Raw genomic sequence first — 27,010 nt, 5'->3', positions numbered from 1 at the left:
AGGAAGGAAGCTGAGGAAAAAAGAGAAAAACAATTAAAAGACTGTGGAAAAAGGTTCAGGGAAATAAATGACAGCCTCAGAAGGAAAAATCTATGTTTAATTGAGGTTCTAGAGGGCACGAGAGGGAGAAGGGACCAGAAAGCATATTCGAACAAATCATAGCTGAGAACTTCCCTAACTTGGGGAGGGAAACAGGCATTCAGATCCAGGAGAGAGATCCCCCGTAAAATCAATAAAAACCGTTAAACAACTCGACATTTAATAGTGAAACTTGCAAATTTCAAAGATAAAGAGAAAATCTTTAAAGTAGCAAGAGACAAGAAATCCCTAATCTATATGGGGAGAACTATTAGATTAACATCAGACCTCTCCAGAGAGACCTGGCAGGCCAGAAAGGCAGACAGGAAATATTCAGGATCCTAAATGAGAAGAACATGCAGCCAGGAATACTTTATCCACCAACGCTGTCATTCAGAATAAAAGAAGAGATAAAGAGCTTCCAAGATTGGCAGAAACTGAAAGAATATGTGACCACCAAGCCAGCTATGCAAGAAATATTAAGGGGGACTCTGTAAAAGGAAGAGGAAGCCCAAAGAAATAATCCACAAAAACAGGAACTATTGAATAGGTATTATGATGACACTAAATTCATATCTTTCAATAGTTGCTCTTAACGTGAATGGGCTAAATGATCCCATCAAAGGATGCAGGGTTTCAGACCAGATAAAAAAGCAAGACCCATCTATTTGCTGTCTAAAAGAGACTCATTTTAGACATAAGGACACCTACAGCCTGAAAATGAAAGGTTGAAGAATATTTACCATTCAAATGGTCCTCAAAAGAAAGGTGGGGTAGCAATCTTCATATCAGATAAATTAAAGTTTATCCCAAAGACTGTAGTGAGATGACGAGGGACACTATATCATACTTAAAGGATATATCCAACAAGAAGACCTAACAATCATGAATATTTATGCCCCTAATGTGGGAGCTGCCAAATATATCGATCAATTAAAAAGTAAAAGTAAAGACATACTGAGGCAATAATACACTAATAGTGGGAGACTTCAACATGGCGCTTTCTGCAAATTACAAATCTCCTAAGCGCAACATCTCCAAAGAAACAAGAGCTTTAAATGATACACTGGACCAGATGGATTTCACAGATATTTACAAAACTTTACATCCAAACGCAACTGAATACACATTCTTCCCAAGTGCACATGGAACTTTCTCCAGAATAGACCACATACTGGGTCACAAATCAGGTCTTAACTGATACCAATAGATTGGGATTGTCCCCTGCATATTTTCAGACCATAATGCTTTGAAACTTGAACTCAATCACAAGAAGCAATTTGGAAGAAACTCAAACACGTGGAGGTTAAAGAGCATCCTGCTGAAAGATGAAAGGGTCAACCAGGAAATTAGAGAAGAATTAAAAAGATTCATGGAAACTAATGAGAATGAAGATACAACCATTCAAAATCTTTGGGATACAGCAAAAGCAGTCCTAAGAGGGAACTACACTGCAATACAAGCATGTCTCAAAATATTGGAAAAAACTCAAATACACAAGCTAACCTTGCACCTAAAGAAACTGGAGAAAGAAGCAAATAAAACTTACACCAAGCAGAAGAAGAGACTTTAATAAAGATTCGAGCAGAACTCAATGAAATAGAGACCAGAAGAACTGTAGAACAGATCAACAAAACCAGGAGTTGGTTCTTTGAAAGAATTAATAAGATAGATAAACCATTAGCTAGCCTTACTAAAAAGAAAAAAGATTCAAGTTAGTAAAATCATGAATGAAAGAGGAGAGTTCACAACCAATACCAAGGAAATACAAATGATTTTAAAAACACATTATGACCAGCTATACGCCAAGAAATTAGGCAATGTAGAAGAAATGGATGCAATTCTGGAAAACCATAAACTGCCAAAACTGGAACAGGAAGAGTAAGAAAACCTGAACAGGCCAATAACCGAGGACATTGAAGCAGTCAACAAAAACCTCCCAAGACACAAATGTTCAAGGCCAGATGGCTTCCCAGGGGAATTCTATCAAACATTTAAAGAAGAAACAATGCCTATTCTACTAAAGCTGTTCTGAAAGATAGTGATGGAATACTTCCAAACTCGTTCTAGGAGGCCAGCATCACCTTAATTCCAAAACCAGACCAAGACCCCACCAAAATGGAGAATTAGAGATGAATATCCGTGATGAATACAGATGCAAAAATTCTAAACAAGATGCTAGCCAATAGGATCCAACAGTACATTAAGACAGTACATTAAGAAGAATATTCACCATGACCAAGTGGGACTTATCCCTGGCATGAAAGGTTGGTTCAACACTCATAAAGCAATTAACATGATAAATCATATCAACAAGAGAAAAACAAGAACCATATGACCCTCTCAATAGATGCAGAGAAAGGAAACGAACTAGGGGTAGTGGAAGGGAGGTGGGCAGGTAGGGGTGACTGGGTGATGGGCGTGAGGGGGGCACTTGAGGGGATGAGCACTGGGTGTTATTCTATATGTTGGCAAATTGAACACCAATACAAAATAAATTTATTTAAAAATTAAAAAATAATAATAATCTGGTCAGGTTGAAAAAAAAATAGATGCAAGGAAAGCACTTGACAAAATATAGCATCCATTCCTGATCAAAACTCTTCAGAGTGTAGGGATAGAGGGAACAGTCCTAGCATCTTAAAAGCCATCTATGAAAAGTCCACAGCAAATATCATTCTCAATGGGGAAACACTGGGAGCCTTTCCCCTAAGATCAGGAACTCGACAGGGATGTCCATTCTCACCACTGCTATTCAACATAGTACTAGAAGTCCTAGCCACAACAATCAGGCAACAAAAAGAAATAAAAGGCATTCAAATTGGCAAAGAAAAAAAAACAAATTGGCAAAGAAGCAGTCAAACTCTCCCTCTTCACAGATCACATGATACTGTACGTAGAAAACCCAAAAGACTCCCACCCCAAGATTGCTAGAACTCATATAGCATTTCGGCAGTGTGGCAGGATACAAAACCAATGCCCAGAAATCAGTGGCATACCTATATACTAACAATGAGACTAAAGAAAGAGAAATTAAGGAGTGAATCCCATTTAAAATTGTACCCAAAAGCATAAGATTCCTAGTAATAAATTTGACCAAAGAGGCAAAGGATCTACACCCTAAAAGCTACAGAACACTTCTGAAAGAAATTGAGAAAGACACAAGAGATGGAAAAATATCCCATGCTCATAGATTGGAAGAATTAATATTGTGAAAATGTCATTGCTACCCAGGGCAATTTACACATTTAATGCAATCCCTATCAAAATACCATGGACTTTCTTCAGAGAGTTGGAACAAATCATCTTAAGATGTGTGTGGAATCAGAAAAGACCCTGAATAGCCAGGGAATATTGAAAAAGAAAACCAGAGCCAGGGGCATCACAATGCCGGATTTCAAGTTGTACTACAAAGCTGTGATCATCAAGGCAGTGTGGTCCTGGCACAAAAACAGACACATAGATCAATGGAAACAGAATAGAGAACCCAGAAATGTGCCTTCAACTTTATGGTCAACTAATATTCAACAAAGGAGGAAAGACTATCCACTGGAAAAAAGACAGTCTCTTCAATAAACGGTGCTGGGAAAATTGGACATCCACATGCAGAAGAATGAAACTGGACCATTCTCTTACACCATACACAAAGATAAACTCAAAATGGATGAAAGATCTAAATGTGAGATAATAATCCATCAAAATCCTAGAGGAGAACACAGGCAACACCCTTTTTGAACTTGGCCACAGCAACTTCTTGCAAAAATACATGTGTGAAGGCAAGGGAAACAGAAACAAAAATGAATTATTGGGACTTAATCAAGATAAGAAGCTTCTGCACAGCAAAAGAAACAACACACTAAAAGACAACCTACAGAATGTGAGAAGATATTTGCAAATGACATATCAGATAAAGGGCTAGTATCCAAGATCTATAGAGAACTTATTAAATTCAACAGCAAAGAAACAAACAATCCAATCATTAAATAGGCAGAAGACATGAACAGAAATCTCACCACAGAAGACATAGACATGGCCAACAAGCACATGAGAAAATGCCTCGCATCACTTGCCATTAGGGAAATACAATATAAAGCACAATGACATACCACCTCACACCAGTGAGAATGGGGAAAATTACCAAGACAAGAAACAACAAACGTTGGAGAGGATGTGGAGAAAGGGGAACCCTCTTGCACTGTTGGTGCGAATGTGAACTGGTACAGCCACTCTGGAAAACTGTGTGGAGGTTCCTCAAAGAGTTAAAAATAGAGCCACCCTATGATCCAGTAATTGCACACTGCTGGGGATTTACCCCAAAGATACAGATGCAGTGAAATGGCAGGACACCTGCACCCTGATGTTTATAGCAGCAATGTCACAATAGCCAAACTGTGGAAGGAGCCTTGGTGTCCATCAAAAAATGAATGGATAAGCAAGATGTGTCTATATATACAATGGAGTATTACTCAGCCATTAGAAATAACAAATATCCACCATTTGCTTCAACATGGATATAACTGAAGGGTATTGTGCTGAGTTAAGTAAGACAATCGGAGAAGGACTAACATTATATGGTCTCATTCTTTTGGGAATATAAAAAATAGTGAAAGGGAATAAAGGGGAAAGGAGAAAAAATGAGTGGGATATATCAGTGCGGGTGACAGAACATGAGAGACTCCTAACTCTGGGAAATGAACAAGGGGTAGTGGAAAGGGAGGTAGGCAGGGGGATGGAGTGACTGGGTGGTTCGGCACTGAGGGGAGCACTTGACGGGATGAGCACTGGGTGTTATGTTATATGTTGGCAAATCAAACTCCAATAAAAAAATATTCCAAAAAAAATAACCATGTTAGAACAATTCAATTTTCTTATGCAGAAAACAGCTAGCTACTCTATTCATACCTTTTAACCAATACAAACCTGAATTCAAATTGGATATAGGTCTATATGCAAAATCTAAAACTATAAAGCTTTTAGAAGAAACATAGAAGAATAATTTTATGAATTTTGGTTAGGCAAATATTTCTAGATACAAAATCAGTCATAATCTATAAAAGAAAGTCATACATTGGATTTCATAAAAATTTAAAGTTTTTCTTTTTTGAAAGAATAAAAAGATAAGCCTGAAACTACTCTTAGTCTACATATTTGCAATCCATATATTTAATAAGGCATTTCCTATGTAAAAAACATTCAAAATACAATAGTAAGATAACAATCCATTTTTAAAATGACTACAAGACCTGAACAACTCAGTAATAAAAAGATAGGCCAATTTAAAAATGAGGCCTTTCAGCTGGAATTACCATCTTCTAGCAATTTGTCAAAATGACCAGCACAAAGGGAAAGAGGATTGGCACAAGCTCTACATTCTTTAGGCCTTTTAGAAAACATGGGTCATTCCTTTAGCCACGTACATGTGAGCCTACAATTAAGATATAATAAACATCAAGGGAATGGGCACTGTTCAAAAAGGAATGTCCTACAAATGTTATCATGGCAAAACTGCAAGAGTCTATAATGTCACACATCCAGCTAAAATTAAGGGCAAGATCCATGCCAAGAGAATTAATGTACATAATGAGTATAGCAAGCATTCTGAAAGCCAAGATAGTTTCCTGAAACACATGAAGGAAAATGATCAGAAAAAGAAGGAAGCCCAAAAGAAAGGGTTCAGTTGAAGCACCAATTTGTTCCACCCAGAGAAGCATATTTTGTGAGATCCAAATGAAAGGAGCCTGAGTTGCTGGAACCCATTCCCTATAAATCATGACATAATAGGTACAAAAATAAATAAGTAAAAGACCTCTGAACTGTAAGTTAGTTAATTATTTAATTTTAAAGTAGGCAAAAGATTTGAACACACAGTTCTCAGAAAAAGAGGTACAGATGACAAATAACCCCATAAAACAACTGACAATATCATTAGTCATTAGAGAAATGCAAATTAAAACCACGAGATGCCACTACATACTATCAGAATTGCTAAAATTGAAAAAATAAATATATTACCATACCAAGCATTGGCAAGAATGTGGAGGAACTAGAATTCTCACATATTAGTGGCTGGAATATAAAATGGTACACCTGATTCAAAAAATAGTTCAGCTCTTTCTTTAGAAGTCAAACATACCTACCATATTACCTTACCATTTCATTCTTTTTTTTTAATTTTTAATTTATTTATGATAGTCACAGAGAGAGAGAGAGAGGCAGAGACACAGGCAGAGGGAGAAGCAGGCTCCATGCACCTGGAGCCCAACGTGGGATTCGATCCCAGGCCCCCAGGATTGCACCCTGGGGCCAAAGGCAGGCGCCAAACCACTGCGCCACCCAGGGATCCCCTTACCATTTCATTCTAAGGCATTAGCCCAAGATAAAGAAAGCACATATTCATAGAGACTTGCATACAAATGTTCATGGTAGCTTTAGTTATACCAGTTAAAATTTGAAAACAACCCATACATCTATCAACAGATGAATGGATGAACAAGTTATGCTATATTTGTACAAGTGAATGCCTATCAGCAATAAAAAAAATACAGCTATGATATACATAAGAGCATGGATGGATTGCATAATAATTATGGTGAATGAAATAAATCAGACAAAAATAAAGAGTACATACTGTATGATTCTATTTATAAAAATCCTAGAAAATGAAAACTGAACTGTAATGACAGAAAGCATATCAGCAATACTGTGGGGATAAAGGAGATGGCAGAGAAAGAAGTAGTGATTACCAAGGAACATAAGTAAGATTTTAGGCATGACAGATATCTTCATAATCTTGATTGTGGTGATGGCTTCAGGAGTTTCATGAGTGTTGCTTTTCAAATTATCAAAACATACCAGATTATGCACTTAAAGCATATACAACTTACTGTATGTCAATTGTACCTCAATAAAACTATTATTTTTAAAAAGAACAAGCTATCACAAAACAACATGGTGAATCTCAAATGCATTATGCTAAGGGAAAGAAGGCAGACTCCAAAGGCTACACACTGTATGACTCCATTTATACAAAATACTGAAAATATAGGCAAAACTACAGCAAAGAAGACAGATCTTCAGTGCCAGGAGCTGGAGGTGGGTTTGGAGAGAATTTGGGGGGTAATATAATTGTTATACTTTATTGTCATCATAGTATGTGGATATATTTGTTAAACTCATAGAATTACACACACTAAAATTTTTAATTTTACTATATGTAAACTATAACTCAGTTTTTATTTATTTTCATTTTTATTTTTTTCATGCATCCTCCATTTTATTCTGAGAGGCTCCAGCTCAAACCAAAGTTACAAAGTTAACCACTACTCTGAGTTCCGGACACAGCAAATCCCTCCTTGGTCTTCAAAAAATAGAGGTCTGTAATTCCTTTTTGAACATGCCTTCAAAGTGGAGATCTTTGGCCATGAGCTCCTCTTCGACATCATCTAGTGCCCACTGGTGATCCGTCAGCTCCAAAGCTTCCCACTCTGTCTTGAAAGCTTTGTTGGTGTCCGCAGGCATGGCCATGGCTGCTCCAGTCATCTGTTCCTGCATCATCTGTGACTGGTCAGCGGCATTATCTTGGCCCAGAATCAGAGAGTAAATGCTCCGAAGCCCAAAGACACTGAGGAAGTACCAGGATGCAGAGCTCACGCGGGATGCATCTAATGTGAGTAGTTCAATTCCCTGCTGTAGCATAGGCTTAAAACAGAGAGTCAGTGGAAATGGTACCTTGGTTGTGACAAAGCCAGAGAATGTCATGTTGATCCAGCCACCAATAAGAATCATAGGGAGAACATTTGTCACATTGCTTTTCATCATGTCTGTGAGCATAGTGGGATCAGTCATAGGAGAAGGAGGCACTACCTTCCTTTTAGTTTTTTTGAAAAATCCATCCTCTGGGTTGTTGAAGTAATATTTTCGTGTCAAGAAAGACTGTTTGGGAATGTATTTTCCATTTTCCCTGAGGACTCTGCTTCGAATTAGGACTTGACTGTTGGAGACTTGTTCCTGAGTGAGCTTCTTGTCACTCTGCAGCAGGATCGACTCGTAGTGCCCACAAAGAAGGTGATGATAACGATGGGTAGGACCACCCAAAGGCAGATGTTGGAGTCAAGCAGCAGCTCCGGCCCCTCCATCTTCACAGTCAGCTCCCACCCGGTGTAGCCGGGTTTCTCCTCCCACAGGGCGTGAAGGCCCCTCTTCTATTTCACTTATGGGCCTTCCCACACCTCCCGGCCCTGCTGGCCCGGGACCAACTCCAGCTTCTGCCCTAGCGCACTGCCCCCAGCCGGGCCGCCCACTTCCCTAACTCAGTTTTTAAAAGACTAATTCTATGTCAAAAGGAAAGAAGAAAAAGGAGGAAGAGGAGAAGGAAAACAACCATCACTGCTATCACCACCAAGAAGGCCAGAATTGAAGACCCTAAAATACAGGAATTGCAGAAAGATAGAATGGGTGTCAGTCTCTGAAGAGATAATGTTGAGAATTTTCTAGAATTGAAGAAAACTTTATAATTAAAAATTATCCTGAGTTCAAAACTGGATAAATAAACTGAACAACTAATAATTTAGAAACATAAGACTTTGGACAAAAATACTTGGAAAGCTAACTTAAATAAATACAGCTTAAGCATAAAGGTAAAAATGAATTAATTAAACTGCAAACAGACATCTCATCATCAACAGTAAGTGCTAGAATTCAAGGGCACATCACAAAAGGGCTTAGAGATATAATTGTTCACCTAAAATGCTATACTCATACAAAAGTAAAAATGAAATAAAGCCATTTTCAGGCATATAAGTCAAACAGATTATTACACATAGACCACCGCTGGAATAACTACTAAGACATATGCTTCCCAAGAATAAAACTGACCTAGAATGAAAAAAGCAAGATTCCAGAAGAATGGTGATGATTGTGATATCACAAGCCATGTGATTAAATTTCATAAAACTACATGTACATACACACACATTCTCAAAAATGAGCACTAAATGATTTCATGTAAATGCTGAATATGAATACAGTCTATAGTTTAATTAACAATATTATACCACTACCAATTCCCTAGCTGTGAAAAGGCACTATGTTAATGTAAGATGTTATCATTGGTAAAACTCAAACGAAGGGTATAAGGAAACTGTGCTATTTTTGCAACTTTTTATATTTCTTAAATTATTTAAGAACAAATAGTTTAAAAGAGAGAAATAGTAAACAAAGACCTGAGAAATATAATAGGTAATCCTACCAAGTGCTGACTAAACATAATAATAACAAAACAACACTAACTTATGTGGGGTAAAGTGAAGAGCCAAACTACAAACAAATGGAAGAAGAGAGGCTAGTGTTATGAGATATATAATTATTAAATTTAGACATTGTATAACATTAACTTTATAGTTATAAATACTAAAATTTAAAGAAAATCATTTTTAAAAAATATAAAAATGTGCAAAGTAATAGAAAAAAGCAGAAAAAAACAATAAAGAGAATAGATTTAGGGACAAAAAAGAAAATATGGGAGTGATCGGGTGACGGACACTGGGGGTTATTCTGTATATTGGTAAATTGAACACCAATAAAAAAAATTTTAAAAAAAAGAAAATATGTAAGCAAAAAAATGTAAGTAAGAAAAAATAAAATGGCAATTTTCAGTCTAAATATATGCCACTGAGTTAGGGACAGATGAGGTTAGGCAGGAAAAGATAAGGGAAAGGCCCAGAGTCAGTCTCTCATAAATCTCTGAGATCCCATAAATCCCAAGAATACCGAGAGGCCCCAGAGTCAGGCTCCTACCAATCCCAAGGGAACAGAGATAAAGTACCAAAAACAGAGAAAAAATAAATAAAAGTAAACCTGGTACTCTAAGTCCAAAATGTTAAAAAGTATCTATTTCCCTGTGATGGTTACCAAGTAATCACAGAAACTCACCAGACCCAAAACCAGCTGTATGCCAACCACTCAAGAAAGCACAAAAAAATCTAAACACCGTGGGCTTACTGGTTAGGTTCTCAATAAAAGGCCTGCCAAAAAGCCTTCATTGGCAACCCTGTCAGGACCCCTCTCACTTCTGAGAGCTTCCCCTGTATCTTTGTTTAATAAGCTTCTATCACTTTACTCACTCTACATTGCCCACGAGATTCATTCTTCAACTCAGTGAGATAAGAACCTAGCTCTCCTTGTCACCATATGTTAAACATACATGCATAGCAAACTCCATTATTGTGTCCCATATAAAGACTGTTTATAAGATACCAACTAAAAACAAAGAAAGATTGAGAATAAAGGATGAAAAAAGATATACTAGGCAAGTCTAAATTTCAAAGAGCAAGTTAGTATAGCAATATAAATCAGTGAGAATAGAATTTAAGGTAAAATTATTAATGACAAAAAGATAATATGCAATTGGGAGAGGCAAGATGGCAAGAAGCATGTCATAAGAATAATGGTCCTCATTTCAATGGTACCCCAAATTTATCTAGATAGTTTTCAAACCATCCTGAACACCTATGAATTCAACCTGAGATGTAGAGAGAGAGCAAGTGGGATGCTACAGAGAGAAAAGTGATCACTTCCTACAAGGTAGGAGTCTGAAGAGAAACTGAGGGGATATATCAGAAGATAAATGGCAAGGGGAGGGAGCCTCAGTAAGCCACTGCAGGAGAGCAGTGCAGCGCACAATCAGGAACTTTGGAAATCTGCTCCTGAGAGAGTCTTCCCTGCCTGAAAACTGCACAGTGGGGAAATAGGGCAGACTTGCAGGAGGGGCTGTGCAGTCTCAATATTCCCAGAGACAAAGTAAGAATGGGGGCGCCAGGGAGAAAGCTCACTGGCAAACCATGGTCCAATTGTGGGACTTAAGCCTCCTAGGTCCTAGGCAAATGGCTAGAAGGCAGCAACCCTCCAAGGGCATCTGGGAGAGGCAGGCCAGTTTTTTTTTTTTTAAGATTTTATTCATTTATTCATGAGAGTCACAGAGAGAGAGAGAGGCAGAGACACAGGCAGAGGGAGAAGCAGGCTCCTGCAGGATCCTGGGTCTCCAGGATCATGCCTTGGGCTGAAGGCAGCACTAAATTGCCGAGCCACCCGGGCTGAGGCAGACCAAGTTTTGAAGTCCAGCAGCTGAGCTCTCTCTGCCCTGAGAGTCCAGCAGCACACAGGAGTGGGCTATCCTCTGTCCCCTGGAGAGGCGGCACCTGGGAGGGCACAAGACAGTGAAAGCTCTCCCGCCAGTAGGCAGCATTCAATTTGTACGAATCAGTACCCCCGTGCCTGCCCTCAGAAGGATCTAGGTCAGTGTGCACTGAGAGATTGCGGTTCAGTACACGTGGGAGCTCTTGGCTCTGGGGCTGGAGATCTGGACACCATCATGTCTTACTTTTGTCTTTTCTCCTTTCACCTGGGAGAGGTGCGGCCTCTAGGGAAGAAAGGCATCACAGGACAAACAGCTCACACTGAGCCTGGCCACCTGGCAAGGGGTGAGGCATCTCTATCCTCTCCACCTCCGACAGACACTTGAGAATCAGACCACAATATTTTACCCACTCTTTGTTTTTACATTTTTTTCCTTTTTGATTTTCATACTTCTACAATTACACATCTGAGATATATTCTTCATTTTTGGATTCCTTTCAAGGTATTCCATTTAATTTTGGTAGATATGCAAGTTATGGGTTTGGGGGTTTTGTTTTTTATTTTTCCTGTTCTGTTTTGTTTTATAAAGGTGAAAGTTAGTACCTTCTAACAAATGGACCAAAATACACTCAGAACCAAGTAGAATACTCTGTTGGTTGACTCTAAGATTATGTTTTCTTCCTTTTCATTCTACCCTATTTCCTTGATTTCATTCTGTAGTTTCTGTTCTTTCTCTATGTAAGTTTTGCTGGTTTACACAATTTTGGAATTACACACCTTATAACCTCCAGAACAAAATACACTCAGAAACCAAGAGGAATAACTCTTGGAATCTTGAGATTTTATTCATTTATTCATGAGAGATACAGAGAGAGAGAGAGGCAGAGACACAGGCAGAGGGAGAAGCAGGCTCCATACAGGGAGACCAATGCGGGACTTGATCCTGGGGCTCCAGGATCACGCCCTGGGCTGAAGGCAGGTGCTAAACCACTGAGCCACCCAGGGATCCCCTAAAGAAAGAAGTCAAACTCACCCTCTTTGCAGATGACATGATACTGTATGTAGAAAACCCAAAATACTCCACCTCAAGATTGCTAGAACTCATATAGCTATCCAGCAATATGGCAGGATACGAAACCAATGCACAGAAATAAGTGGTATTACTGTACACTAACAATGAGACTAGAGAAAGAAATTAAGGAATCAATCCAATTAAAATTGTACCCAAAAGGGTAAGAGACCTAGTAATAAACATAACCAAAGAGGTAAAGGATATATACCCTAAAAACTGCAGAACACTTCTGAAAGAAATTGAGGAAGACACAAAGAGATGCAAAAACATTCCATGTTCATGGATTGGAAGAATTAATATTGTGAAAATGTCTATGCTACCCAGGGCAATTTACACATTCAGTGCAATCCCTACTAAAATACCATGGACTTTCTTCACAGAGTCGGAACAAATAATCTTAAGATTTTATGGAACCAGGAAAGACCCTGAATAGCCAAAAGAGTATTGAAAAAGAAAACCAACGCTGGGGGCATCACGATGCCTGACTTCAAGCTGTATTATAAAACTGTGATCATCAAGACAGTATGGTACTGGCACAAAAAGAGACACATAGATCAAAGAAACAAAATAGAAAACACAGAAATGGACCCTCAACTCAATGGTCAATTCATCTTTGACAAAGCAGGAAAGAATATCCAATGGAGGGCAGCCCTGGTGGCTCAGTGGTTTAGTGCCACCTTCGGCCCAGGGACTGATCCTGAAGTCCCGGGATTGAGTCCCACATCGGGCTCCCTGCATGGACCCTGCTTCTCCCTCTGCCTGTGTTTCTGCCTCTCTCTCTCTCTTTGTATCTCTCATGAATAAATAAAATATTAAAAAAAAAGAATATCCAATGGAAAAAAGACTGTCTTCAGTAAATGGTGTTGAGAAAATTGGACATGTATCTCATGAGAGATACAGAGAGAGAGAGAGGCAGAGACACAGGCAGAGGGAGAAGCAGGCGCCATGCAGGGAGCCCAATGTGGGACTCGATCCTGGGTCTCCAGGATCACACCCTGGGCTAAAACGACCGAGCCACCTGGGCTGCCCATTGATATTTCTGATTTTTTGAACTGAATGTCAACTACATATTAAAAACTGAAGAGTATACATGAAATGATATGTAAAAGGGAAAATTTTAGCTTTAAAAGCATATGCTGGAAATAAGATGGAAAATTAATTCTAAAAAAAAAAAGAGCATTAGACTCAAGAAAGCTAGAATTAAAACAGAGCAGAAGTAAAGAGAGCAGAAAGGAGAAAGAGCAAAACTCAAGGATAATAAACACTAAGGAAATACAGAGATCTCAACAAATCTCAAAGTTATATTTTTCAAATTACCAATAAAATATAAAAACCTCTGAGAAGACTGCTCATGAGAAAGGGAAAAAAAAACACAGAAACAAAATTATAATTAGAAGAGGAAATGTACCTATAAAGAAAGTATAAATATTTAAAATTATATATAATTCCAAAATAAAATAAATAAAATACAATTCCAGATTTGGCACACTGATACAGCCATACATAGCAGGAATATGTAATACACATCAACTTTCAGTGTAGAGGTTGTTCTCTGCAGACAAAGAGATAATCCTAGAAGGGGATTGCAGCTGTAAATGCAATGGATTATTTCATAAAAGAACCAAGAAAAATATTAACATTGTTTTTTTCCAGGTGGGCAAATGAGAATTTCTTACTGTGTTCTCTTTGTGTTTGAATTATTTTTAAAAAATTAATAATGCTCAGGTGCCTGGGTGGTTCAGTCCATTAAGCATCTGACTCTCAATTTGCCTTGGGTCATGATTTCAGGGTCATAAGATTGAGTCCCCTATCAGACTCTAGGCTCAGAGTGGAATCTCCTTCAGACTCTCTCTTTGCGCAAGCCCCTTACCCCTGCTTGTATGCATGCTCACTGTCTCTAAAAAAATTTAAAACATATGCTAAAATCTAAATTATAAATTTGCCTTCTGAATACTTTACCCATAGATAATTTTCAAAGTTATTTCTTACATGAAGCATCAACAAACATTGAAATATTTTATCTGTGATAAGGCCTAGGAATTTGCTTTTCTAATAAATATTTCTGTGCTTCTCCTGTAGGCAACACAGAACACACTTTGAGAACCATTAAAGTATTTGAAAGCAATAGAAAAAAGATACATTTGAGTTCTTCCTCTATCAATTTCCAAGGCAATGACTTTGGCAAATTATTTAAACTATCTATACTCCAAAATTTTTGCGTCTTTAAAATGGGGATATTCAAAACTATCCCACAAAATTAAATGAGATATTTACATAGTACTCAAAATTTCTGTAAAATGTGTAGTTGCTGCTCATGATACTGCCTTATATATGATTAGAGTCAAATGGTACTAAAGTTTAATTTTGGAACACAAATTCGATTACTCGCTACTTAGGGATTCCTCTTCCTTGTTGAACCACTTTTTCGAACTATTCCATGAAACAGCTATTATGGTTACTATGATGAGAACAGGTAAAGCAATGTAGAAACCTAGAAGCCACCGGTTCTTTTCAGCCTTTCTAAAAGCACTTTCCATGGTTAAACCTAAAAATAAAAATACATTTAAATCAGAATTAAAAAAATAAGCCACTACTTTTATTTTTAAGCTGCAGCAAACCAATTACAACGTTCTTAATTTTTGTTGTTATTCAAGGAACATGGAAAAATAATAATAGAATCATAATACTTAGAATTATCTCTACAACCTCCCATTCTAAAAAATTATAAAATAAGTTCCAGAAAGTTCCAATGTATTCTACATTATACAGAAGCTATAGCAAAATCTCACTATAGCACTATAAGTTGGACCCAAAAACTTCAATGATACATAATGTGGGATTATATAATTGCAAGGTTATCCCACAAATTTACAGGATATCCTAAAGGAGAAGGTCAATGATATCAGTCAATACAAATTATAAGAGATACTCTCAGTTTTAATCATGATATTGATAATTAATATTAAAAGAATAATATTAAGAAGACATATTTGCTTTTCATTTCTTGAACAGAAGACTATTTAATTGCAAATATTGACTTCTAGGTGGCAAAAATCTAACTGCTTTTGTGAAGATAAGCAATTTGGGAATTTATTAACTGAATATATAAAGATATTAGATACTTGCCCTGTTTCCCAGACAAACTAGAAGCTTCTCTGCCACGCCTTTGACAATATGGAGGCTGGTAGCCATCAAAACAATGGCACGTTCCTTGGGAAGTGCATACCTAGGATCATTTTTAAAAACTTAAATAATCATTTTAAACTATTTTTTCATAAAAAGTAAAATTATCAGATAGATCATCAAGCCTACCTGTGTATTTTCATTTAGTATAATTTTATTTATTTACAGAGATAATCCTACAAATCAAATGTTTGGTTTCTAATGCACACACAAGCACACACACACAGTTTATTAAAAAGCTATAGAGGCTTGTAGAATTTACATTAAGAAATTTAACACTTTCAAATATTCACCTGAAAACTTGGTTTGCGATTTCAGAAACATACCCTTAAATATTAATGAAAATGAGACACATTCAGTGATATCCTGGAGCCAGCTAGTACCATCTCCAGAGCTGATCGTGCACATCTCTTCCTATCTCCAAGTTCAGTGACATTATGTGGTAGCCTGAAGTATTTGCACTTACAAATAAGCATTTTACCCTTCCCCACTTCCCTTCACCAAGATTGGGTTGTGTTTTGTTTGCCTTTTTTTTTTTTTTATTTTTTAAAAAAGATTTTATTTATTTATTTGACAGACACGGAGAGATAGAGACAGAAAGAGAGAGAGAAAACAAGCTGGGGGCAAGAAGTGGGGTAGAGGGAGAAGCAGACTCCTTGCTGAGCCAGGAGTCCAATTCCCGGGGCTGGATCCCAGGACCCAGAGATCATAACTCGAGCTGAAGGCAGACGCTTAACTGATTGAACCATGCAGGTGCCCCTATTAGATTTTTAATCTAGGGTTTTTTGTATATATAAAATTCATTCATTAGTAGTGTTTTATAGCAGTTGGTAAAAATTAACTAAATGTTAATATTAGCTATACCAAGTTCTCTAATTATTCTTTCTTGTATTGTTTATTCAAATCTTTGATATTGTTTTCAGGAAAGTTTTGTGGTTTTCTTCATGTGATGTAAATATTTCTTCTTAAAATTATTTCTCCATATTCCATAGTTAGTTTTTAGTGTTATTAGGGATCTTTTCCCATTACATTTAGAATATAGGAAATTTAATAATGTTTGCACATTCATTTCTGTTCATGCACTTACTAAACTAGAAGACTTGAAACATTCAGTAGAAGCCCCAGAAAAGTCTTTACTAGTAGCAGTGAATTTACCCTAGAGAAAAAGATATTTCTAAATCTTCCTTATCAAAGTTTAAAAACAAGTCTTGATCAAACTGTTTTGCAAGTAACTTAACTGCCCCCCAACCACAATGTACAGCAATCTTAAAGGAAAACAACAAAACCTTACATTCTACAATATAATATCTAGCATAAAATAAATAACCATTCAGTAGTCACTGGATACTTGGGCAGTTTCCATAATTTGGCTATTTAATTATACGTAATGTGGCTATAAATACTGGGGCGCATATATCCTTTGAGTTAGTGTTTTTGTAGTCTTTGGGTAAATACTCAGTATCATTGCTGAATTCAGTAAAGTCACAGATACAAAATCAAAATATAGAAATCTGTTGCATTTCTATACACCAATAATGAAGCAACAGAAATAGAAATCAAGGACTCAATCCCATTTACAACTGTATTAAAAACAATAAGATATCTAGGAATAAACCTAATCAAAGAGGCATAAGACCTGTACTCTGAAAGCTATGAAAAACTGATGAAAGAAATTGAAGATGACAAATGAACTGGAAAATATATTCTATGCTCATGGATTGAAAGAACAAATATTGCTAAAATGTCTATCCTAGCCAAAGCAATCTACACATTAAATGCAATCCCTATCAAAATACCAACAGCATTTTGGGACACCTGGGTGCACCAGTTGGTTAAGTGTCTGTTGATTTTGCTTCAAGTCATGATCTCAGGGTTGTAGGATTGAGCCCTGCTTCAATTGCCATGCTTGAGATTCTCTCTTCTCCTCTTTCTTTCCTCCCTCCCTGCTCAAATGCATGCTTTCTCTCTCTCTCTCTCTCTCAAATAAATAAATAAATAAATAAATCTTTAAAAAAAGTACCAATAGCATTTTTCACAAAGCTAGAAGAAACAATCCTAAAATTTGTATGGAATCACAGAAGACTTCAAATGGCCTAAGCAACCTTGAAAAAGAAAAGCAAAGCCACAGGCTTAACAATTCTGGACTTCTAGTTATATTACAAAGCTGCAGTGATCAATACTAGTACCATATAGTATAGTATAGTATAGTATAGTATAGTACAGTATAGTATAGTATAGAAAAATAGATACACAGATCAATGTGACAGAATAGAAAACTCAGAAGTGAAAGCACAACTCTATGGCCGATTAATCTTTGACAAAGCAGGGAAGAATATCCAATGGGGAAAAAGGCAGTCTCTTCAACAAATGATGTTGGAAAACTAAAAAGTAATATGTAAAAGAATGAAACAGGACCACTTTCTTACATCATAAACAAAAATAAACTCAAAATGAATTGAAGACCTAAATGTGAGACAGGAAACCATCAAAATCCTAGAGAATATAGGCAGTAACCTCCTTGACACCAGCGGTAGCAACTTCCTTCTACATTAATGTCTCCTGAAGCAAGGGAAACAAAAGCAAAAATAAACTACTGGGACTTTATCAAAATAAAAATCTTCTGTACAGTGAAGGAAATAATCAACAAAACTAGAAGACAACCTATGGAATGGGGAAAGATATTTGCAAATGACATATCTGATAAAAAAGTTAGTATTCAAAATATAAAAAGAGCCTAGAAAACTCAACAGTCAAAAAAATAATCCAATTTAAAAATTGGCAGAAGACATGAATAGACCTTTTTCCAAAGAAGACATACAGATGGCCAACAGACACATGCAAAGATGCTCAACATCCCTTATCAGGGAAATACAAATCAAAACTACAATGGAGTATCACCTCACACCTGTCATAATAGCAAAAATCAACAGCACAAGCAATAACAGGTATTGGCAAGGATGTGGACAAAAAGGATCCCTCTTGCCTTGTTGGTGAGAATGCAAAGTGTTGGCAGCCACTCTGGAAAACAGTATAGAGGTTCCTCAAAAAGTTAAAAATAGGACTACTTACAATCTAACAATTATACTATTAGGAATGGTTTTCTGATCAACACATGGTTATCTTAAAGAGATTACCCTCTTAAACTCTACAATCCGGGATCCCTGGGTGGCGCAGCGGTTTGGCGCCTGCCTTTGGCCCAGGGCGCGATCCTGGGGACCTGGGATCGAATCCCACGTCGGGCTCCCAGTGCATGGAGCCTGCTTCTCCCTCTGCCTGTGTCTCTGCCCCTCTCTCTCTGTGTGACTATCACAAATAAATAAAAATTAAAAAAAAAAATAAAATAAAAAAAAAAAAATAAACTCTACAATCCACTTCTGGAAATCTGTCCCACAGAAATAACAATAATGCTTACAAATGTTTATATACAAATTTCTCATCAATGCAAAGTTCAATAATAATGAAAAATCAAACATCATATGATATTTAACATATGGGAATGGTTAAAATAAATAAATTTATGTAGTATTTTCTAAAATAATTTTTAGGCAATGTATAAAACATGGAAAAACTCTTAGCCCAGGGTGTGATCCTGGAGACCTGGGATTGAGTCCCACGTCGGGCTCCCTGCATGGAGCCTATTTCTACCTCTGCCTGTGTCCCTGCCTCTCTTTCTCTTTGTGTCTCTCATGAATAAATAAATAAAATCTTAAAAAAAATTCTTAGGAGTAAAAATGCTTTGGGTAGAAAAAGCATGGTATTACCCTCTATACATAGTACCATGTCTTCTTAGTTGAATCAATGATTAAATGAATGAGGCTGTCCTCTCATACATGAACATATTTGATGATTAAATACATTTACACACACATTTGAACACATATATACACATGGACAAAGAAATGAAGCTTGAAGGAGAAGAGTTATGTCTGTATTATAAAAAAAATGTTAATTTTTTGCTTTTTACTTTAGGTTTCTAAATTTTCCAAGTCTTTCAAGATAAATAAGAAGTACTTTCATCATGAAGAAAGAAAATAAGCAATACCTGGAAATTTGAAGGAGTGAAAACTTGCATTGTCATTACTTCAGCAATTGCCCTCTTGGACAAATTTAGTCTCCAGATAAGTTCTCTTTGACATGCCCAGAGTGTTCAAAGGTAATATTTGTAACACTCATTGCTCAAGAGGATTGGGGATAAGGGAGAGGGGGAAGAGGTAGTTTTTTTTACATTGTAAGTAAAATTAAAAGTGCTTTGGCATTGTGAAAGATAATTTGGCTTTAATAAATCTATCATTAAAATTTAAATATATACTCCAACCAAGTAGTCACACTTCTGGTGATCTTTCCACAGCAATATAAGTACTAGCTTGCAAGGATATACATATACAAAGATACTTATTAAATCTATATCTACGTATTGGAAACATCAAATAAAGCATTGTTAAATGAAAAAAGTAAGATACATAAAAGTATGATACATTATATGTATCTATCTAGTTAATATTAAGAGATAGATAAATGGATAGATATACATTCAGTAAATATTTGAGTTCTTTTTATGTGCCAAGTATAGTTCTGAGCTCTTGCTAACTAACACCAAAGAATACATGTGTATATTAATATAGCTCTGCATGATTAAATGTGTCTAGAATAAACAATGTAGTAATGATACATGGTAGATTGATAACAAGAAAAAAAATGCGATAACATTGGTCATTTCAGTGAACATATACGTATACAAACATACATGCATGCACAGAGACATTTAAAAGAATAATCTAAATAAAAAAACATAATTAACTAGGTGTGTCAACGGCAACACAACTGTTTAATGTCTATGGTTATATACCAAATGAGTCTTGTTTATATACCAAATGAGTCTCTCTTGGCATATTTAGATTTGTGAACCCTGAAAGAAAGTTTTCAACAGAAAATATTTTTAATTTGGATAATGATTTACACTTGTATTCAAGTGTGAGTTTTTTTTAACTTACTAACTATACACTACAATCTGTTTTTCCCTTATTATTCTAATATTGTGTGATTTTAAGAAAGATTTTATTTATTTATTCATGAGAGACAGAGGGGGGCGCAGAGATACAGGCAAAGGGAGAAGCAGGCTCCATGCAGGGAGCCCAATGTGGGACTCGATCCCGGGACTCCAGGATCATGCCCTGGGCCGAAGGCAGGCGCTGAACCACTGAGCCACCCAGGGATCCCCCTATTGTGTGATTTTTACTTTATGCTAATATTCTGGAAGGCAATCCACAGAAAGACAGTTTGCCGAGGCCAACTCACTCAATGCCAGTGTCATTAACAGTCAACCCATCATATAGTTACTTAGTATTTGGAATGCCAAATGATTAAATCTCTGTATTTATACAGAAATTGATTGAGTGGGTTGGCTGTCATACACTGGAAGATTTCTGTGAAGTTTTCATTTTCAGCAGTTTTCACTGTGTTTTCAGAAAAGTTTATTTTAATAAACTTTCCACTTACATATGCCCAATTTATATCTCTAGCTAGAGCAGCAGAGACCCACTATTTAAAATTTTTGTGAGAACAAACACAGAAAACCAGTTCCTGGTCTGGCATGTGAGGAGTTTGAGGGTTACCAACCCACTCTAATAACTAAAAAGATGAATAAACCAAAAATTAACAATTCTTATATCCATCAGAAAGGTGAGATCACAGGACAAGCTATCACCTCCAAATTTAGAGACATAGACAGGCAAATTCACAGAATCACAATTTATCAGAATAGAAACCCACGTGGGAATTAGTACCAGGGTAGAAAAAATTAAACTGTCATTGATGTAGGACTTGAGGCTCAATTTAGAGTTAGAAAATTTAGGGGGAGGGAAACTCTACTTCTGTGAGTTTTACATCCAGGAGATCAACCAGATTCTTACAGTGAATGTAGGAGAAAAATTGCCTGTACTTACAGCAGGTGGAAGGGAAAAGGAACCAGTTTTGAAGTAATAGGAGTATTCTGTTCTTCTTAATAACGCCTAACTTAAAGGGAAACTATTTTACCAGAGGCTAAAATTATTGAGTTTTATTCAGAGCCTAACAGACATAGGGAAAGGGAAATGCCCAACTCCCCTGTCCCACCTAGAGAAGGAAGAAACTTAGAAGTACTTGTGAAATTCACAGACCAGAGGCATAGGCTCATTATTATATGACTACAGAATTCTACACCCCACCTTTCCAACTTGCCAATACATTATTAGCAGTTCCTTTTATTTGGTATATCATGTCTAGCTACCAAGAAAAAACCACAAGGCATACAAAAAAGCAAAAACAAAAACAAAACAAAACAAAAACACAACTTGAACAGAGCAAACACCAGAATCAGACTCAGCTAAAGCAAAGATGTCAGAATTAACAGACCAGAAATTTAAAACAGCTAAAATATGCTAAGGGCTCTAATGGATAAAGCAGGCAGCATGCAAGTATAGATGGGCAATATAGGCTGAGAGATGAAAGTATTAAGAAAGAATATAAAAAGAAATGCTAGAGATAAAACTGTGAAAGAAATGAAGAATGACTGATGGAATCAGCATACTTGTCAAGACTAAAGAGACAATCTCTGATTTTGAGGATATCTCAATAAAAACTTCTAAAACTGAAAACTAAGGAGAAAGAAAGACTGAAAAAGAACCCCAGAGGGCAACCCGGGTAGCTCTGTGGTTGAGTGCCTGCCTTTGGCCCAGGGCATGATCCTGGAGATCCAGGATCAAGTCTCACGTCAGGCTCCCTGCATGGAGCCTGCATCTCCCTCTGCCTGTGTCTCTTCCTCTTGCTCTCTCTCTCTCTCTCTTTCTCTCATGAATAAATAAATAAAATCTTTAAAAAAAAACCCAGAAATTCTAAGGACTGTGGCACAGCTATTAAAGACATATTATATGTGCATTGAGAATACCAGAAGACAAAAAAAGAAACAAGAGATAGCTGGAGAAATAATAATTGAGAATTTTTAAGGTCAGACACCAAACCATAGATCCAGGAAATTCAGAAAACAACAAGCAAAAATTTCCACCTAAGTATATCATAATTCAAACTTTATATAATCAAAGATGAAGAAAAATCTTGAAAGAAGCCAGAAAGCGGGGGAGGGAACTAAAGAGGTACAAGGATAAAAATTACTTTAGATCATTATTCTAAATTAATGAGAGCAAGAAGAGCATGGACTGAAATATTTAGTGCTTATTTAAAAAGAGTCACCAAACTAGAATTTGTATCCTGTAAAAATATTCTTCAAAAGAAAAAAGAAATAGACTCTCTCAGACAAACAAAAATTGAGAAATTTGTCAGGAGCAGACATGCCAATGGCAGAAATTATAAAAGGAATTTATCAGAAAAGGAAAACTATACAAATTGCATCATACATGAAGAAACAAAAGCATTAAGGATAGAGTAAGTGAACATAAAATAAAAACTTTTATTGTTCTTCTTAATTAATCTAACATATACTAGATTATTCAAAGTAATGATAACAACAAGCATATATACTTCTGTGTAAGTACTATGAATCACAGCATGATATAAAGGTTGGGAAAGAAGATATAGATTATTTTATTATAAGGTTACTTACACTACTAGTAATACAGTATTATTTGAAGCTTCACTTAGATTAGTTGTAAATGTATTATGCAAATAGTAGGGCAAATAATAAGTAAACTAAGAAGTATAACTGATATGCTAAGCAAGGATAGAAAACATCATCATACAAAAGGCTCAACTAGAATCACAAAAACAGGAAAACAGTGGAAGACATAAATAGGAACAAAGAACAATAGTAATAAACAGAAAACATTAATAAATTCAGTTAGACATTGACTAATGTCTATTCTCCTCAAAGTATTACAAAATTACAAGAGGAAGGAAAGCTTCTAAATACAATGAGGCCAGCATCACTTTAACAGAAAAAAAAAAAAAAAAAAAAAAAAAACAAACAAACAAAAAAAAAACCAGGCACAGACGATACAAAAAAAGAGAGAGAGAGAGGGAGATGGAGAGAAAGAGAGAACTATTGCCCAATACCTCTCATGGACATAGATGCAAAAATTCTCAACAAAATATTAGCAAACAATACATTTAAAAATTCCTTCAGCATGGCTAAGTGGGGTTTATTCTGGGGATGCAAGGATGGTTCAATATTCCCAAATTAATCAATCTGATACCACATTAACAAAATGAAAGATAAAAATCATATGATCATCTCAATAAATGAAGAAAAAGCATCTAATATTCAGTATCAGTTCATCATAAAAACTATCAACTCGTAGTTAACATCATACTCAATGTTGAAAAACCAAGAGATTTTGAACAAGACAAGGATGTCCACTTTCACTACTTTTATTCAACATAGTACTGGAAATTTCAGTCACAGTAATCAGACAAGAAAAAACCAAGAAGGTATCCATATTGGTAAGGAAGAAGTTAAACTGTCACTATTTGCAGATAACAGAATACTATATGTATAGCACCCTGAAGACTCCACCAAAAAACTATTTGAATGAATAAATGAATTCAGGAAACTGTAGAATATAAAATTAATACCTAGAAATCAGTTGTGTTTTTATACTAATAACCAGGTAGCAGAAAGAGCAATTAAAAAAACAATCCCATGACAATTATACCCCCCCAAAAAAAAATCTAGGAATAAACTTAATAAAGTTGGTGAGAGACCTAATACTCTGAGGAAATACTGATGGAACTGGAGGGTATTATGCTGAGTGAAATAAGTCAATCGGAGAAGGACAAACATTATATGGTCTCATTAATCTGGGGAATATAAAAAATAGTGAAAGGGAATAAAGGGGAAAGGAGAAAAAATAAGTGGGAAATATCAGAAAGGGAAACAGAACATGAAAGACTCCTAACTCTGGGAAACGAACTAGGGGTGGTAGAAGGGGAGGTGGGCAGGGGGTGGGGGTGACTGGGTGATGGGCACTGAGGTGGGCACTGATGGGATGAGCACTGGGTGGTATTCTATATGTTGGCAAATTGAACACCAATAAAAAATAAATTTATTTTAAAAATGATAGACATATAGATAGACTAGATATGAAATTCTAAAAAATAAACTCATACATTAACAATAAAAAAAAAGAAATACTGATGAAAGAAATTGAAGACAACACAAAAAAAAGGAAAGATAGTCCATGGTCATGGGTTAGAAGACTGAATGTTCTTAAAGTATCCATACTATCCAAAGCAATCTACAAATTCAATGCAATTCTCAAAAAAATGCAAGTGACATTTTTCACAGAATTAGAACCAATAATACTAAAATTGGTGCAGAATACAAAAGACTCTGAACAGCCAATGCAATGTTGAGAAAGAAGAATGAAGCTGAAGTTATCCGAACCCCAGATATGAAGATATACTACAAAGCTGTAGTAATCAAAACAGTACAGTACTAGTACAAAAATAGACATGTAGATCAATAGAACAGAATAGAGTGACCAAAATAAACCCACCCTTAAATGGCCAATAATCTATAATAGAGGAGGCAAGAATATACAATTGGGAAAAGATGGTCTCTTCAATAATTGGTGCTGGGAAGACTGGCCAGCTACGTGAAAATAACAAAACTGGAGAAGTTCGTTGCACCATACACAAAAATAAACTCAAAATGGATTAAAGGTCTAAATTTGGAACCTAGAACCATACAAACCCTAGAAGAGAACAGAGGCAGTAATCTCTTTGACACTGGACAAAGCAACTTCTACATATGTATGTCTCCTACAGCAAGGAAAGCAAAAGCAAAAATCAACTATTGGGACTACACCAAAATAAAAAGCTTCTGCACAGCAAAGGAAACCATCAAGAAAACATAAAGGCAACCTAAAGAATGAGAGAAGACATTTCCAAATGGCATATTTGATAAAGGGCTATAACATATCCAAAATATATAAAGAACTAATACGACTCAACATCAAAAAAGAAAAAAAATCCAATTAAATGAACAGAGGACATGAATGGAAATTTTTCCAAAGAAGACATATAGGTGGCTAAATACACATGAAAATATGCTCAACATCATTAGCCATCAGGGAAATGCAAATCAAAACTAAAACGAGATATCATCTTATACCAGTCAGAATGTCTAGAATCAAAAACACAGGAAATAGTAAGTGTTGGTGATGCTGCGGAGAAAAAGAACCTGGTATACTATTGGTGGGAATGTAAATTAGTACATCTACTATGGAGAACAATATGGAGGTTCCTCAAAAGATTATAAATGGAAATACTATATGATCTAATAATTCTACTACTGGCTATTTACCCAAAGAAAACAAAAGCACTAATTCAAAAACATATCTGCACCCCTATGTTTATTGATGCAATAGCCAATAAAGAAGACAGTATAAGAAAAAAGAGAAACAAAAAATAGACTCTTAGATATAGAGAACAAACTGGTAGTTGCCAGATGGGAGGTGCATAGGGTTGGGTAAAATAAGTGAAGGGGATTCAGAGTACACTTATTGTGATGATCACTGAGTAATACATAGAATTGTTGAATCATTATATTGTACACCTGAAACTAATATAATGCTGTATGTTAATTATACTTGAATAATATTTTTAAAATAAAATAATGTAAGATAAAATTTAAAAAGTATAATTTGGTAACTGTTTTAAAAAAAACTAGGCAATTTGAGCAGGGGTTTTGAAGGCATTTTTAAAAAAGAAATTAAATCAATAATTACTAGTCTTCCAAAACAGAAAGCACAAGTCCAGTTAGGTTAACTAGTGAATTTTACCAGACATTTAAGGAAAAAATCATACCAATTTCCTATAATCTCTTTCAGAACTTAGAATTAGAGTGAATAATTCTTAAAGCATTTTATGAGAACAGAATTACCCTTAATACCAAAGACAAAGCTATTATAAGAAAACTATAGACTAATAGCTCTCATGAAAATTGATGTAAAAAATCAACAAAAAATTAGGAAATTAATTCCATTATTGTATAAGAAATATTATATACCATGAGCAAGAGAGTTTTATTTCAACTATGCAAGGATAGTTCAACATTGGAAAATCAATTAATGTAATCCATCATATATCAACAGCTAAAAAAGAAAAATCACATGATCATATCAATAACTGCAGAAAATTATTTAACAAAATTGAACATCCAGTAATGATAAAAGACCATCAGAAAGCTATATACAGAGGGAATCTTCCTCAAATTGATAATCTCTTTTTTAAAAAACCTGGTGGTTAACTTTATATTAAAGCTTTTCCAGTAAGATCAGGAACAAGACAAGAAAGTCCCTCTTTGCAACATAATATTGATAAGAAAATAAAAGATATAAGTATTGGGAAGGAAGAAATAAAATGAGCTTTCGGTTTGACAAAATCATTATGGTGGAATAAGAACTCCCCCTTTCGGACAGGAATCCATTAAAATCCTAGAGGAAAACACAGGCAATAACCTCTTTGATCTAGGCCACAGCAACTTCTTGCTAGACACACAACAAAGGCAAAAATGAACTATTGGGACTTCATCAAGATAAAAAGCTTCTGCAC

General features: G+C 35.9%; 1 protein-coding gene and 1 pseudogene across 12 annotated transcripts in view; both read right to left on the bottom strand.

Moving 5' to 3' along the window:
• Window positions 1-27,010, bottom strand: part of ADAM32 (ADAM metallopeptidase domain 32) — a 188,978-nt gene that overhangs the window by 12,351 nt on the left and 149,617 nt on the right. For 4 of the 12 annotated variants that reach the window (XM_072776537.1, XM_072776539.1, XM_072776541.1 and 1 more), the window contains 2 exons: window positions 15,410-15,509; window positions 14,669-14,828 (listed from right to left, as the gene is read on the bottom strand). The exons of 4 other annotated variants lie outside the window; for them this stretch is intronic. In XM_072776537.1, coding sequence (XP_072632638.1) covers window positions 14,669-14,828; window positions 15,410-15,509 — 260 coding nt within the window. Of the gene's footprint in view, window positions 1-14,668; window positions 14,829-15,409; window positions 15,510-27,010 lie in introns of those variants that run through there. 4 more of the 12 variants (XR_012007695.1, XM_072776538.1, XM_072776540.1 and 1 more) reach the window with 2 other exon arrangements.
• Window positions 7,308-8,228, bottom strand: LOC140604871 (ER membrane protein complex subunit 3 pseudogene; annotated as a pseudogene).

This window comes from Canis lupus, chromosome 15 (assembly GCF_048164855.1).
Source record: "Canis lupus baileyi chromosome 15, mCanLup2.hap1, whole genome shotgun sequence".
NCBI lineage: Eukaryota > Metazoa > Chordata > Mammalia > Carnivora > Canidae > Canis > Canis lupus.
The sequence above is the reverse complement of the archived record's forward strand: the minus strand, read 5'-3'. Positions and strand labels throughout refer to the sequence as shown.